The sequence below is a fragment of the Phasianus colchicus genome, chromosome 7 (assembly GCF_987193195.1).
Source record: "Phasianus colchicus chromosome 7, bPhaCol1.hap1.1, whole genome shotgun sequence".
Lineage (NCBI taxonomy): Eukaryota > Metazoa > Chordata > Aves > Galliformes > Phasianidae > Phasianus > Phasianus colchicus.
The window spans coordinates 18563369-18579957 of NC_143442.1; the positions used below are offsets into that span (position 1 = coordinate 18563369).

At 35.8% G+C, this 16589-nt stretch overlaps 1 protein-coding gene across 7 annotated transcripts in view; it reads right to left on the minus strand.

Moving 5' to 3' along the window:
• Window positions 1–16589, minus strand: part of LRP2 (LDL receptor related protein 2) — a 118497-nt gene that overhangs the window by 68832 nt on the left and 33076 nt on the right. For all 7 annotated transcript variants that reach the window (XM_090143974.1, XM_090143977.1, XM_090143976.1 and 4 more), the window contains 12 exons: window positions 13470–13580; window positions 13238–13351; window positions 12250–12366; window positions 11664–11807; window positions 10667–10786; window positions 8370–8498; window positions 7591–7760; window positions 5042–5265; window positions 4150–4356; window positions 2310–2512; window positions 1545–1685; window positions 449–652 (listed from right to left, as the gene is read on the minus strand). In XM_090143974.1, the coding sequence (XP_090000100.1) occupies window positions 449–652; window positions 1545–1685; window positions 2310–2512; window positions 4150–4356; window positions 5042–5265; window positions 7591–7760; window positions 8370–8498; window positions 10667–10786; window positions 11664–11807; window positions 12250–12366; window positions 13238–13351; window positions 13470–13580 (1884 nt within the window). The remainder of the gene's footprint in view (window positions 1–448; window positions 653–1544; window positions 1686–2309; window positions 2513–4149; window positions 4357–5041; window positions 5266–7590; window positions 7761–8369; window positions 8499–10666; window positions 10787–11663; window positions 11808–12249; window positions 12367–13237; window positions 13352–13469; window positions 13581–16589) is intronic.

Here is a 16589-nt window from a genome sequence, read left to right on the forward strand (position 1 = left end):
TACAACTTTGATAGAAATAGTCTTCACACTATCACAAACAGGACTCACAGAATCTCATAACAGTAAAGTTTCTTTTCTCTACTGAAGTTTTATGACAAACATCCTACTCTTCAGATAGGAAAATAAAAAAGAGAAACTCAGTCTTACACTATCTAAAGATGTAATAGTCTGAGGATGACAAATGCAAGTTGTGACAAGCGTTAAAAATCGTTCATTCCAAGCACACTCATCAAATCTGTCAAATAACTGAGGGCAATTTTTGACTTGATTAAGCTTTTATGAGTTTAATATGAGTTGAACCAATATTTGACAAACATTTTTCAGATTACTGAGATGATGCAGATTTTTCTGTATATGTCACAAAGGAATTTTTTGTGTGGCTTTTTAGGGATATACATAGTACTCTCCTCATCACAATTACACTATGTTTCTTAAGAATGATTCTCACCTGAACCATCTGTTTTCTGTTTATAGATCATGTCTCTACTTGTGTCTGAAAAAAAAATGGTGTCTTCTTGGGCCCAGAAGTCAATTCCAACAAAATATGAAGGGCTTCCTGTTACAGGTATGATCACATCTTCTTGGGTAGAAAGATTGAACGGGATTCCCCGCACTGCTAGCTGGGATGAAAACAGCAGAAACTGCTGCACAGCTGCAAAGGATAATAAAAGACACAGTCTTTATTTATTTACAGGGAAAGAAAATTGAGTATTAATTAATTAAAAATTTATTTTCCTTTCACAACACTAAATATCCTAGAAATTGAAGAAAGAAAGAATAAGAAAATACAAATTTAAATATACATAGACTTAAAAAAATCAATAGAAGAAACTCAACATAGAATTCTAAGTGATGTGCCCAGGTCTTCTTTTTGCCTTGTTACCATGGTCCTAATATACCTTTACAAAAAACATCCCTATGGATGCAGAAATCTCTCACGCTGATCTCTTTACAATCATACATACAAATAAAATTTTCAGGTTCTGTGGAATCACCATATAGCCAGACCGTATCTGAGTAGCAAGAGGCATAACTACACGATTAAACAGCAGAATTGGATAAAAGATACATGGCTTAATTTGCCAATAACTACCAATGGTAAACCTCCCAGTAACAATTCATCCAGAGAGCAGCAGATTGCTGATGGAAGCTCACAAACTAAGTCTGAATCTCTTGCCATAAAGGGAGAACAACAACTTAACCTGTACAATACTTCAGTTACGTAGATCCCACATTCAAATAATGTAAAATCTCCAAGCATCCATGCTTGAATTTAGGGCTAAGAGCTTAATCATACTGCTGTCTACACATATTCCATATCAAACTCTATTAAAATGCTCACAGAAAGTGGTGAGCTTGTTAGGGCTTGAAATAAGCCTCGGCAGAATATGTTTAAAGTTGTCAACAAGAGCTGTAGCAGAAAACCATGAAGTCCTTGGCATAGAGAAATCACGTTGCTATCAAAGAGAAGGAACAGGTTCTATAAATATCTCTGGAGTTAATGGAACATTTCTATTTCCAACAATCACGCAGCCCCTTCTTACCAACACAATGCCGTCCATCTATGTGTAGATCAAAGCCCAGTATACATCTACAGCGATAACCTAATCCATCATTATCTGTTTTGTGACTGAGAACACAGATCTGTTCACATCCTCCATTGTTATTTCCACAAGGATTTCTCACTGAAAAACAATACAGACAGGACTGTAATTTCATCTGGTATATATTTTTATTATTTTTTAAAAATCATTATTTTGATTTTTCAGAACTTTTTCATCATCCACAATAAAACATATGGACTTCATAGAAATTACAATACATGGAAATCATACAACACAAGCTCCACCCTGGAATTCCCATCAAAGCTAAACAGCATTCAAGGTATTCAGTTTTGTGCAGAGATACTCAGTGCACAGCATGGAGGCCATCATCAGGGTGGTAATTTTCCACAGAGATCAACTTCATAATTATAGCTCACAAAATTCACTCATATCGGTAGCTTTTTCCAACTGTACCCTCACTGCACTGTTTAGGAAGAAAAGTCCCAAATGCCAAAACTGTTCAAGTACAAGTTTGACTCCACCAAATACCAACACATTTTGTAATCCTCACTTTTAAATGTTGCATTTGACTCATCCTTAGTAAGAGGAGCTGGATGAAAGTCCTGTATAGAAGAGTCCAGTCCTAAAAATGTATGCACTACAATCGTTAGCTCTTTGTCTCAAAAAGGAAGTCTTTCATTATTTTTAGCAACTTTTCATAAGATAATTCTTAAATCTCCATTAAAAATATTGTCAGTATCTTACCATACGGCTGTCTAGCAGCATGATAAACCGTCACTCCATACGGTCTCAGTGAAGACTGGTAGATCACTTGGGGGTTCGATTCTGAAAACTTATTAGCTTTCACCACTGCCATTTTTGTCCAATCAGTGAAATAAACATTGTGTTCAAATAAAGTAATTCCATACGGATGAGGAATTAGCGAGCCTCCATGAGCTATTGTTCTCCTGTTATAAAGATTTTCTTTAATTAATTACAAAATACTATATAGAAAATATTTGTTATTAACAGACTAAAAGGCACAGGATTATTCATTTATATTCAGTTTTTGCTTCTATAGACATAAAAGCAGCCTAAGTACGAACAAAAAAGACCAAATGAACTGAAGAGATTAAGTTAAATATACAGAATGCGTAAGCATAAAACAAATCAAAAATGATTTCTAAGAAAACATAGCGAGTAAAAAAAAAGTAATCAAAATAACTGAGAGAAAATTATAGAAAAAAAATAGAGGAAATTAAAGATCTCTGTAACATTAATATATTCAAGAAGCCTTGAATGTAAAAAATTCACTGGCCAAAAAAAAAAAAAAAATCCATGGGCTGCATTAAAAAAAAAAAAACAACAACCTAATAAGAGAAAAAGAAAAAGAAAGAGAGACATGGAAAAAGGGCCTGAACTAGGTACCCATGTAAAGCCAAAGAAAATCAAATGCTAATAAGTTATATATATTCTATGCAAGAAATTCTAACAATATTGTTCTGGATAAACACTAGGAGATAAGAAAGACATTTAAGTTCTCAAGTAACACATAACAATAACACTGACATAATTTTTGTGTAGTCTTGTAGGAAGGTCTACAGATTGTGTGAATTCTACAGTTCTATTCTAACAGTTTTCGGAATGTTTTAAGTTGATGCTGCAGGCACAAGAGATGTGATTACATAGAGCCATACTTTAACATTATCTGCAATTATGCCATTGTGCCATTGCCTCTTGCCTGCTTACACAACATTTAGAAAATTTTTGGTGTTGCTGTTAGCAACAAGTTTTTCTCTACAGAAAAACAGAGATTTTACCGAGCACCTTCTTGCCTTACAGAACTGCAAAAACAACCTTGAAAAATACAGATTAAGGAGAAGATCAAAGATATCAGCATTATTTTTACAGTTTTCCAAGTAAAAGAATACATTGAGCAATAAACTTGCCAATCAAACAGGGGACTGTTTTTCAAGTCACAGTGTAAGAGGTATGTTGAAAGTAAACAAGTTTTTCTTGTGATTGAGTAACAGAGATCAATCACAAATGCAGAGATAAGCAGGCTTCTAACACTACACTCACAGCCCCATAAAAACAGAAAAGCTCCTTTCTTGCATGCTGTGATACTGTTTCCCTAGCATCACAGTAGGGTGATAATTTCTGACAGCAAAAATCTATCAAGTGTAAAAAGAAAAAAATCCAGAGGACTTAACACCATCATGCAAAGTAGTGCTTTATAGATTAATAGTTTAAATAAATTCATTTATGAAAAAGATGTAAAGGATGATGATCTAAGACAATGTACAGTATTCAAAAATAAAAAGCAGACACTACAAAAATGCGTACTAATAGTGATGGGCTATAAAAGCACACACTGTAAAAAAAAGTGTAACAGGCATTCAGTGTAGAAACAGAACAAAGAATGACAGAGTAATTACGGATTTTCAACAAGTAGTACATACCACAGGTATCAAGGAATGTCACATTCATTATGTTGTAATTTACACCGTTTATGTATCACTTTTTGTTAGACACCGGAATACTTAGAACTAGCTAGAAAATAATCCATGTATCCGTAACCTCCAAGGGGTAATATTTCTCTTACCTTTGAAGCCCATCATAAGTTACAGTCTCAATGTAATCAAATCGGCTGTCAACCCAGTATAGCCTTTTTGATACAATATCCAGAGTTATTCCAGCAGGCCAACCTAATTTTGTTTTTATCAAATCCTGACGGTTTGTGCCATCCATGAAAGCTCTTTCCACTTTAGGATCACCAGACAGACTATCCCAGTCAGAGAAAAATAAGTAACTATAAAGAAAAAATAAAGTCCCATGTTTCCTTTAGATTTATTAAAAAAAAAAAAAAAAAAAGGCTAAAAGGTACACAGAATTTAGAAACTATGACATCATTTAAATCCAGCACTCTTTCAGATCAGCTTAACTCACATGTGACATACAGTAAAAACACACTCCATAATTTTTGCCCAAGAACAGACATGCATTTTCTTTTATACAACAAATCAAGAAAAAAATACATTTTCACCCCAAAAAACCTCAGAACTACTGAGTGTCCTTTGTAAAATACAGACTTAAGTGTGCTGCCAGAAATTAATCACTGACAACTCCAAGCTACTGAAGCACTGATCTGGGAGGCAGTAGCTTCCCCAGCTTTATCCCACCACTTTATTTCAGATAGTATGGTCTGTGGATGCTAACAAAAATTTACAGATAACTTCTAGTCTTGGAAGTAACTGCAATCCACCTGTTTTCATGGCTGCAACAGAACAGATTCCATACATTGGGAACAAAAGCAGTGTACACTCTCCCATAATAATGTAACATGTACAATAGTTGAGAATAGAATGTAAGTGTATAAACCATTTTAGATAAGATTCTAAACTAACTAGCCTGGGCTGTTTGTTGGTTCTCCACCTTTTCATGTGAATAGAGGAATTTCTGGTACCTTCCACCATTAGTTGACACTTAGCACTTACCCAACAGTTGGATCGAGTGCTATTCCTCTAGGATTTCCCAGGTTTTCAGCAATAAGAGTGACACGGTTTGTTCCATCCAAGTTAACCATATCTATTCTGTTCACACTGGTCTCAACCACATACAGCTTATTGTTAACCCAATCCACTGCTAGATTTTCGGGAGTGTCAACCGAAACATTTAAAACTTCTTGGAAATCAGAGCCATCAATATTAATAGAAAAAACCTGAAAACAATACAAATGTTATCAATAACATTACGCTTTGCTAATCGTGAGTCACACGACAGCTATCATCACACCAAGCACAGATTGGCCACTAGATATTAACCAAGTCACATACTAAGCTACGTCCAGCTTTGGGTTTTGGGGGTGTTGCTTGTTTTGTGTGTGTGTGCGCGTGTGTGTGTGTGTGTGTTGTTATTGTCATCTGTTTCTTCTGCAAAAGAAAAAAAAAAAGAAAGAAAAACAACACAAAAATTACAGGAAGCTTGATCTTCAACTAGCATTTCAACAGAATGAATTAAGGAACAAGCTAAAACAGCCTTATGCTTTAGCAAACATGGCAAGTTGCTGGATTAACAAAATACATGAGGGAAATGCATCTGGCTTTCCCAGAATCTAGCAAAAACTATTATTTCCAATGTAATTGAAACAAATTAACAAGCTTTAGCAAAGCTCTCATCAGTGACCAGAAACAAGAGGGGGAGCCCTTACTATGCCAACTATCAGAGGGAAATGACAAGGAAAATATACTTTGCCAAGAGAAGAAACCAAGGGAAATTTCTTTATCCTGACAAAAAGGAGAAGATTCAATTGGGCTTGTATTTTTTTTTTATATAGGCCCAACTTATCAGCATTGTGCTCAAGAAACATTATCATTTTATACACAAGCTCATAGCTACATGAAGTCAACAGGATAAATTCACTATTCAATAATTTTTATTATACAGCAATCATGTGATTCCAACAAAGGGCACTATGTAAAGCCAGGAATCATCTCCTTTTTCTGGAACAACAGCATGAGGTCTGAAATGCATCCATTTGAAAACAGACCACCACAAGTAAGAATATGCTAGAAAAATAGCAGCTGAAATGATTGCATCATTTGAAGTATTTTTCAGATTCATGTAATACTAACAAGCAAACCAATAGCAGTCTACAGCGCTCTTTGTAAATCTTGTATACGGAAGAGCTTAGGGCACTAGGTTAGCCAGCAATACATTAAGTGAGACAAAGGTGGCACTGAATACAAGCCACAATTTCCTGTTTTAGTTCATGTCAATCTTTGAAAAGAAAAAAAAAAGACAATCCCCTAATAATACTTACCATATGAGCCATCAAGGTGGAAATACACATCACATGATAATATTCTTAACGTCATTGTTCTCTTCAGATCACTCCAGTTAGGACTTAACTAGATTAATTAATCCTAATGAATTACTTAGGATTAACTATATATGGGTAGCTAAAAAAACAGTCCTTTCCATGTGCAGTATACACAATGGAAAAAAACATACTACCTTGTGTTTGTAACTTTTACAGAAATGAGATAAACCTCCCATCTCACGAAAGTTCACACTTGACCCTGACTTACTACAGCTACTGTCAATGCAATCTCAGTAATGTGATCTCAACACGGCAAAAATGGTAATGCCAGAATTGTGAACAACAAAAGTTGCGTGCACAAATCCTCTGGTACAACTTAAAGGCCATGCAGTGTGCTTTCCAACAGAACTAATGTGGCACTGTAGTGGAAATGCTAGTTTTCAGCTATGAGTATAGATTCATAATGACAGTGATACCAAGTTGATCCATACATGGTGTTAGCAGGTGGCAGACCATGAATTCTCCTTAATGCTAATTGGCAGTCAACACGAGGATGGGGATTCTAGAGTTTTAACACTTGATCTAAATTTTTTTTTTTATTTCTCTAAGATATGTTCAGAAAAGAACGAACAAGGGTGACGTCTACCTTTCTCAAGGATCTCCAGACACTTGTGCTTTTTGCGTGGTTTTTTTTTTAATGACTCTATTTTCTCTACCTTGAAGCTAAAATATTTCCTCTTCAAAAAAATGTAACAAAACACTGGCTCATTACACCAAACACTGTCAATATTTGTTATCAAAGCTCAATTACAGTGCTATTTGAAGCATATGAAGAACTTTGATTTTTATCATCTTGGAAGGCACAAAGCTTTTACATTTAAAATGATCTTGTTTCAAAAAATTACCAAGAAAATTTTGTTCAGTTTTGAAAGAATGTCTACTATTTCTCTTAATTAGTTTTTTGGACTCCGTCTCAAATAAAATTAAAAGTTGCTCAAGATATTCCCATACAATAGGATTCTTTGTTTAATATGTCAAATGTAATAGTATAGCTTGAAAAATGCAGTCATTAACATAAAACTTTTCAAGGAGCTTTTTTGTCAGAAAACAAAAGTACAGCCAAATTTTGCTCTCAAAAATGAAAGCCTATCAACACATTCTGCCCCTGGCTGTTCTCTACTTCCACATACACAAAAATTTATTCTTCTTGTAATTTCTACTCACCTTATCTTGCACTGTATCAGTCCAAAAGATCCTATGCAGGTAGAAGTGGAAGTCCACACCAACTGCAACTCCACGATTCTGCGACTGTACCAGAGTACGAAAATTTCTTCCATGAAGATCTCCAATCAGTAAATCACGGCCATTGGAAAAAATAATTGATGCAACACCAGCTGAAAGCAGAGGTGATAAATATATGACTATTCTGTGATCAAGCTACCTGAAAAAGGTCACTGAAATATATTCATACAGGTCATACACAGCAGACACAAAGGTTTAAATAGATACTCAGGCTACAGCCTGTGTAAGTGGTTCTATGTGACTACTTACCTGCTTTGATTTGCCCTTGTTTTCAGCCTTGGAGCAAATCAGTCAGGTAAAACTTTCACAAAACTTCCATGTGTCATAAACCCTAAAGATTTTTTTCTATTTTTCTATCTCCTTTAATCAAAGTATAAACTCTCTCTAGATTTTTCTGCCTGATGGGATTAAGATATTCTTTAATTCTAGCAGGCAGGCCATTTTCCCTAGTTTTTCATGGACTGTTCTCTTCACCTTCTTTATTCTCTCATCTCCTCAGAAGAGGCAGCCAGCTCCACAAGCCTACAGGTGCCAGCAAGCACGGTCTCTTGTTGATTTCTGATGATGTTCTGAATGCTGTCTCAACCTTAAAATTGTTCAAAGTTAAAATCAGATTTTCATGTGATGTTTTGCAGACTGACCCATTTTAAGCTCTGTTAGTCCAACAAAAGCAAGAGATTCTTGCACTGCTACATACTAACCTGAAGTGTTGGCTCTACAGTGTCGATGATGCTCTAGAAAATAACCTTCCACGCAGTGGCACTGGTGATGTCCCACACGATCTTCACACAGCTGGTCACAGACACCCCACATTTTGCAGTCATCAAAATCTGTTAAGTGAATGAGGAGTAATTATAAAAAAAAAAGTTACGTATCAGAGGGATGTCATCATACTTGGGAAGCTTCAAGTTTGCCCTCTCTACTTGCTTTTTGTTTGTTTGCAAAATGGTGGCATGGAAGAAGGAGATTTTGTACGTTTTTTTTCACAAATCTTCAGTATTCTACTTCTAGATAAGAAAAAAACTGGAGTTTGCTACCTACTGATCTACCCAATAAAAAACAAACTGCCAGGCAAAGAGGAAAAATCACTGGAAGTGAAGGGATGACACTGTGTACTTTCCACAACACAGAGTATGTCTAAACAGTATTCTTGCTGAAACAGATGCAAGTACATTATGTACACACATGCACACCTGGACGGATTTAAGCCTACTCTGAAGGCAAGTTGCATCTTAATGTTAGTGTAGTACTGAGCTCAAGCTAATAAGGCAATATTTATAAGGTCAGACACTTGCTAGCACAGGTGTCCAATTTCCAATTAAGAGGTGGATGCGCACCAGAACCAAACAGTAAAAAGAACAAAGAAGTTTTTGTCATGTAAAATAGCATCAAGATGTGCTCTAAAAGCAATTACTAGATTGCTGCAAAATCTTTTACTTCCAAAACTGTAAAATATCTACGTAACTTCCTAAATATCTTATTTTATTTGTCATTATCTAAAGTTCAGAAGATTTCTAATACTACTTAACAAATAGTTTTGAGACATTAAAAGCCAGACCCCCTTCACTTGTAAACCTATGAGCAGCACCTGTACATTATAGTGCTAGAATTCCACCATTAGGCCAAAAACGAATAAATAAAGGGAGAAAATTAAATCTCAAATATTCTTCCTACTGGAACTTGTATTTTTAAACATTTGTTGATATGTAAGTAAAAGTGAAGTATTTCCTACAAATTCCTACATTTTGGTACTGAAAAAATGTTGTCAATAGCTTTCCAGCTTCCATGTGTTAAAATCATCAGTCTACAGTGAGCCAGAAGCAAATGGAAACAAATAAAAAATTACAGTTCAATTATTTTGGCCATAAACCAGTTATATTGATTTAAACTAAGATCTGGAATTATATACTAATGACTATGGCTCTTCCCCCATGACAACTGTTTCTCCCACTACACACACGACTACATCTCTGCAAACTGAAATACACTGATTAAAATTTCTAAGCTACAGTCAGACAGCTAAGTTTACAGAGCAGTCAAGTAGAACAACAAAAGACTCACTGAAACTACACCAGGTTTGCAAACATGTCCTTCATATATTTTCCACATAAGAGCGAAAGTAAAGAGTAAATTTTTTATCTGGAGACATTGCATTGATTTCTCCATTCTACTAAGAGCAAACCTGCTGCCTCTGCAGCTGATACATCCCTAGGTTACAGAGTATTATTGGTAGTACAAAAATCTCATGAGAAACTGAGTGCTCAGAATACTTTTAATAGCACAAGAACCATAGCTTGAGTTTAAAGCTTATAAAATAATCTGGTTAAGTATATACGACTAGGCTAAGCATCATGATCCTAAAGTTACTGCATTTCCATTTACTGACATAAATCATATATACCACCAGCAGCTTATATTTCCAATTTACAGCAGGTACAGAAGATAAGTGTAGCACCAAAATAATTCCTTTATGTTCTTGCAAAAATTCCTTATTTTCATGTAAATACATATACTGATATGTCATAGGAGTTACAGCCACTCAATAGCACAAACACATAGCACTCTTTCCATTTTAAATTACAATGATCTACTGTGTTCTTATCTCACTTTCACTGTCACTTTCAAAAACCCTTCAACTTCATTACCTGATTTTCTAGGCATACAACACCACACACCTCTGGAAAAACTCTCCTCAGCTAATCACTAAAAGACTTCTAACACAATTTGATAATAAAACAGACACCCAAGAGTAAATCCTCTTAAACATTATCAAGCTCTCACTATGTCTTAGTGAATTAGATCTTTACGATATCTCTCTGGTTTGTTTCTTTGTCACCATGCAACTGTTGCACTGAGTTATTTATTCTTTTGCTAACTTCAGAGGTTTTTCTATTTGCCAGGATATCCATCCTCTTTAAACTCAGCTTCCCGGAATCCAGGCTTTCCTAATGAGCTACAAAAAGGTACTAAGTATCTGCAATGATTTCATTTCACTTACCAATACAAGTACGACTGTCATTACTACTTATTGTATATCCCGCAGGGCAATAACACATCCCTCCTGAAGGAGAAGAATGACAGCGATACTGGCAGCTCAGAGCAGCACAGTGAGATATGTCTAAAAAGGAAATGAAATAGTTCAGAAATACAATTACAGCTATTATTGGCAGAAAAGTTCTGCCCTACTGACAGTTTACAATGCTATAGCCTTTTCTATGATGAGTCTCCAATTTCAGAAACAGCTTCTTAAAACAAGTATACATAAGAAAAGACGCCTAAAGTTCCATAAAACATTTGCTGTTTTATGCTGAAAAAATAACCCACTGCATTATATTAAGAAGACTATCCATGTTACAACTACATCATGCAGCAAAGCAAGAGGTACTATTCTATGACAACATTTGAAGTCTCTATTTTTTTTTCCTGTCCTCATATTCCAAAAGGTATTGGATTTTATTAATATGATGAGGAAATTGAAAACGTAAAACACCCTGGATCCTGAATCTCAGAGGGAATCAATGTTCGTAAGAGTGAAATTAATAGAAAACCTATGCAAGCTCATTGTTTCCAAGAGACAAAACCCAGTAACAACACCAACTGATGAACCAAATACTCCAGGTGAAAAGATATTTTTGAAAACCCTAATCCAAATGACTTAACCACGGCTCAGAATACATTGCTTCAGTCCTGTGTTCCAATCATTACTCAGTGATCCTTCTTGCTTATAAAAAGGGAAAAACACAGATATTTAATCTAAAACGGCATATAGCACACTTTTCCATGCCTTCCTGAATGCATTTCAGGATATGAAGAGGGAATTAAAATCCCCACCTATGAAACTTCACATATGTCCTTTTTAGACCACCCAATCAATACAGTGCTAACAAAATAGATTCCAAAATTTCTGTGCTGTTTAATATATAAAATGTGAATGTAAAAATATATCTATTCTGATGTTTCTGCTGTTCTGTATATACTTTGATTCTAATACACACTGCAATGTCTGCCTGCCGTGATGTTTGTTTCATCTTCTCCTGCAGGGCAGTCTGCAGTTCCATCACACACTTTCCCAATTGGAATGCAATGTCCTGACTCAGGGCAGGCCCACTCTCCTGGGTAGCATTCGTGATAATTACTTTCTGTGGAAAAGAGAAGCAAGTATAATTGAGGGGTATGTTTCAAATGCACTTAAAAATCTCTTCCCTAAAAGATGCTCAAAGCACCTACACTCCTCATTATTAAGTTTACATTTTAAAACTCTTTGTGAGAACTTACAGTTTGACTATGGTAGTCAACAAAACACCAACTTCAATAGTCAAGCAAGCATAAACTACTCTTGCTATATGCTAAATTTAGTTTGCACCATATTTTGTATCACAGCAGTAACTCTCACATATACAACAAAGTCCTAAAGGTTGTACAAGTTTAAAAAAAAAAAAAAGGATGTAAAGATGGAATTCTAAGTTTTTCACAGAATGAAAATGGATTCAAAACATCCTGATAGGTCAAAACTCCAAAAAAGTAGCTTGGTGAGGTCTTCCTCTGAAAATCTCATGGTTGGAAATAAGCATTACTACATACCACATCCTCTTTCATCTTCATTATCTTCACAATCATCATCTCCATCACATATCCAGCTCTGATGAATGCAGCGGCCACTTGGACAAGTGAAGAAGTTGCCTCTGCAAGTTGCATAAGCTAAGGAAAGAAACACCAGTAAATCAAACTACTCTGAGTGATAAAAAGGTTAGCAATATAAGTCCTGTCTGGTAGATAAACTGTCATTTACACCTGTGAAATTGAGCTAGTTCCACAACTTACATATATTGTAAATAGTGCTGTTTTGTTCTGGTTTGCTGATTATTTTAAAATACTAGAGTGCTAGGGTTTTTTCTTGTTTTGTTTTTAACAGAAATGAGAAGAAATGCTGAATTTCTCAATGAATTTTGCAACAAGATGAACAACATCTTGTTATCAATATTTTTGAATGTTGATTTAAAAAGGAGATGCTACTCAAGACATTAGAGATAAAGATACTTGTATTCAGAGAAAAGAATAAAAATACTCCATGAACGTTTATGCCTAAAGCTCTCCACGGTTGGTAAGCTTTCCCTGCTACGAGTTCATAAATATCTGTGGGTCTTCAAAGGACAAACACTACCAAATAGGTATTAGAGAAATATCAGAGGGGGTGGGGAGGATTCAAAAAAAATTGTGCTAGTGTTAAGTTCATAGTAGAATACAGAAACTAAATAACAACATGTGGCTTTCCAAAAGCACAGGAGAAAAAAAAGTAACTCAGATCCTAGAATGACTGGGGAACTCCGTAAATATACAGATCAGACATTTGACAGCTCTACAGCCATGATGCTTGTTGGAGATGTAAAATCCTGGGATATCAGGCCATGATATAGGAATGAGCAAGAAATTCCCAGAAAGAGAATTGCCAATTATGCAACTGATATGAACATCCAACAAACTTCTGATGGTCACATGGCCAAGCAACTTTCTTCTGTGCTCTTTAACTAACTCTCAGTAAATTGTTTAGAGAAAAAAAAAACCCTCATACTGCAAGAATTTTCATCACTCCTGTCTCCACAGTCATCATCATGGTCACACATAAAGGCTTGTGGGATACACTCTCCATTAGCACACTGAAACTGTGTACTGGTGCATCCATGCGCTGAAAGAGATTTCAGAACAGAAAGACACACAAGAAATCTGTCAGAAAATTAAAATCGTATACTTTATATCTCTTTTAAAGGTAATTTCTTAGGGATCTGTCTGCATGTGGTACTTACTGCAATTAGCTTCATCAGAAGTATCTCTGCAATCAACTTTGCCATCACATCGTTGGCTTGCATTAAAACATGCTCCATTTGCACAGGATAACTGTTCACATCTTGGATAGCCTACAATAAGAAATCCCTCAGTTTTAGTGGGTATTGGACTGTAATGAGTCATATATACCCTGTCACCAGAACATTCTGATTTTCTGGAAAACAAAGCAGGAATACACAACTTGCCACATTACTACTGAAAAACAATCCATTTATTCAGTATACTGTCTTCTCTAACAGTTATTTAAGAATATTCTCTAGATAGTTAGTAAAGGTCTTTGCAAGATTAGGCATATTTCAATTCATACTCCTGAAATTCGAAACACAGCATCTGCGTTCTCAGTACAGTCCCACAGTAGTTGGGATAACCATTCCGAAGTAGCAAAGAAAGAATAAATGAGTAAGAAATGCTGGCTTCTGTGAGAGCAAAACACTGTGCTTTCATACAAATCCACACAGCTTCCAGTTAAGGTCTCTAAGGAAGTAACACAGAAGAGTCATCTACACCATTGCTTGTGGTGAACTCTGTCAGTGCCAAGAGAACAAAGGAAGACAAACAGAATTTCAAAACATTAATAGAATATCTGAAAATCTCTTGTCTATCTTGCACGGGGAAGTCCAGAACTGGAAACCTGTCTGTCCTTACTGCTGATAGGGAATAGAACTTAAAACTTCCCCTCATTATCTCCTATATTTAAAGAACGTTAGCAATGAGTGAGCCAAGGTCTTCTACTCCATATCACCAAACAGGAAGTCCTAAACAGGAAAAGAAGAATCAGGTCCTTGCAGGGGGAAAGGTAGAAAGAGCCCTCCATATTGAAGTACTTACACAACTTAGTTTTACAGTAAGCTCACCAGCAAAGAAAATTTTGAAGGTAAATTCAAAATGTTGCAGAACTCAAGTAGGAATTTTTCTAACTTTACTTAACTTTCCTTTTAAAACTAAGATTTCTCTGTGAGCATCTGATCCCATAGCCTTATATTTAGATTAAAAAAAAAAAAAACAAAACTGAGCAAGAAATGATGTTGAGAAGCTGGTCATACTGCCTCTGCTCTAGAATGTATAAGGAAAAGGTGTCAGAACTCTGTGAGTAATCTGAAGATATAAAAAAAAAGCCAAAAGATGGATCTTCTGGGACTTTGACACGTAGCTTTTTTTCTAGGTCAGTAACTGGTGCACTAGAAAGAGCTGAATAGGATAGAAAAGGTTCTTAGTAAAAAGATGAATGAAGTAGTTAATGTGAATCTAAGTCTGAGAACACAGTTACACAAAACTAGAGTGAGGAGATTGCAGCATAAGACTGAAGATGAGGTTAGGAGAGAAAAGTGAAGGAACTGACAGCAAAATGCTCCTCTTTTTTTTTTTTCCACCCTGCCTTAACTGTGAAAAGCCAATGTTCCCCCTAAACATTGTTTAATTTGTCTTTTCCTTCTAAGAACCTCTGACTTATTAAAGAAAACTTATTGAAGAGGAGATCTTTTCCTAGTAATCACCATTTCTAGAAGACAATACGAGCATTGTGGAGATAGGGAAACTCAGCTATGTTCATTTCAGTGTCTTGGCAGAAAGTGAGCTCTTCTCTCCCCTTCTGAGGTATCTCTTTTTCTTAGCCAAAATACTTCTCCACAATCTGCCTACCTGTGATATGCCAGCTCTTCAGTGCAAAACGCGATCAAACTAGTAGACACCAGAACAAATGACAAATAAAATATTTTTCTTCCTGAGACCCAAAAACTGCTTAGGAGCAAAAGCTGTAAATATACTGAAGTAACATGTTTTAATATCTATACGTGAAAAGGTATGTTATAGGAACTGCTAAGCTACGCTACTTTGCACTTACTAATGCCTTTGATCTGCAAGCTGAAAATACATTCACACAAGAACACAAACAGGAAATAGTAGTAACTGATATTGGGTTCATCAGACACCCATTTCTGACACAGTTGGTACATATAATTACTTTCTGCAAATCCAACCCATGTTCCATGAACGAGAAAGGAAAAGAAGGGTAATTTCCTACTTCTAGATGATGATGTTCTTTGTGTTTGTTTTTTTTAAACCACAGCAACACTTGAAAAATTTTACAAAACAAAATTAACTAAAACTTTTTGACTGCCATGAGTCACCACCTTACAGTGATCATATTATTGCCCTACAGCAAATACAGACATCAGAAGGAGGACTTACCCCAAGATCAAGACTCCTTTGAGCTACACCGAACAAGGTAAAGTTCACAGCAACAACGCTCTGAGAACTAGCAGACCAACAAGAGTCTTGTTCCTGGCCTTAACTCCTGATTTTGATCCCTGTCATTCTAGTATTTGGCTGCCTTCTCACTTTACTTCAGTTTTGCTTCTTCCCTTACTTGAACTCTCCCTAGTGTAGACATTTTCTTCGGCCTCATTCTGTAGCTGCTACTTATAATTTGTTCAACATCAAGAACATTAGCCTTTTACCATGGCCCTTTTCTTCTTCTTTGGTCTATACCTTCTATGATCTCTTCAGTTCTTGATTTCTGCTCACCTTCGCAAATCCATCCCAGACCTAACTCCTCACTTGCTGACCACAACAGCTATTTAGCGTAGGAAACAAGAGGCAGGAACTAACTGGTTAGGCAGCTGACCTATGGCAGCAATTCAACATCCAAATTAGAAATGAGAAATCTAGAATTTCCGAGCCCACACTCAACTTATCAGCTTCAACAAATACATCACTAAAAGACTCCTCCTTTCTTTCTTATGGTCTCAGCACAGTGCTTAGTCACCAGAGTTGCATCCAGGAAGGTTGTTCTGTCAGTCACCACAGAGAAAAATGGATAGGGACTTTTATTTTTCAACTGCAAAACTGAGGTAGGAGACAGAATTCTATTTTTATTTGCAAGAAATAAAGGTAACTAATACAGTAAAATGGTATCAGTACTGCTGCTTTTAAAAACAAGTATTTGTGACCACAAATAGTCTTCCACTTCACTGTGCATTTTTAAAGTTTCAAAATGAAAGTATTTGCTAGCTGTTGAATAGTAAGACAGATGGAAAAAAGGCCAGATATACATATACAACAGATTAAAAGAAATGCATTCA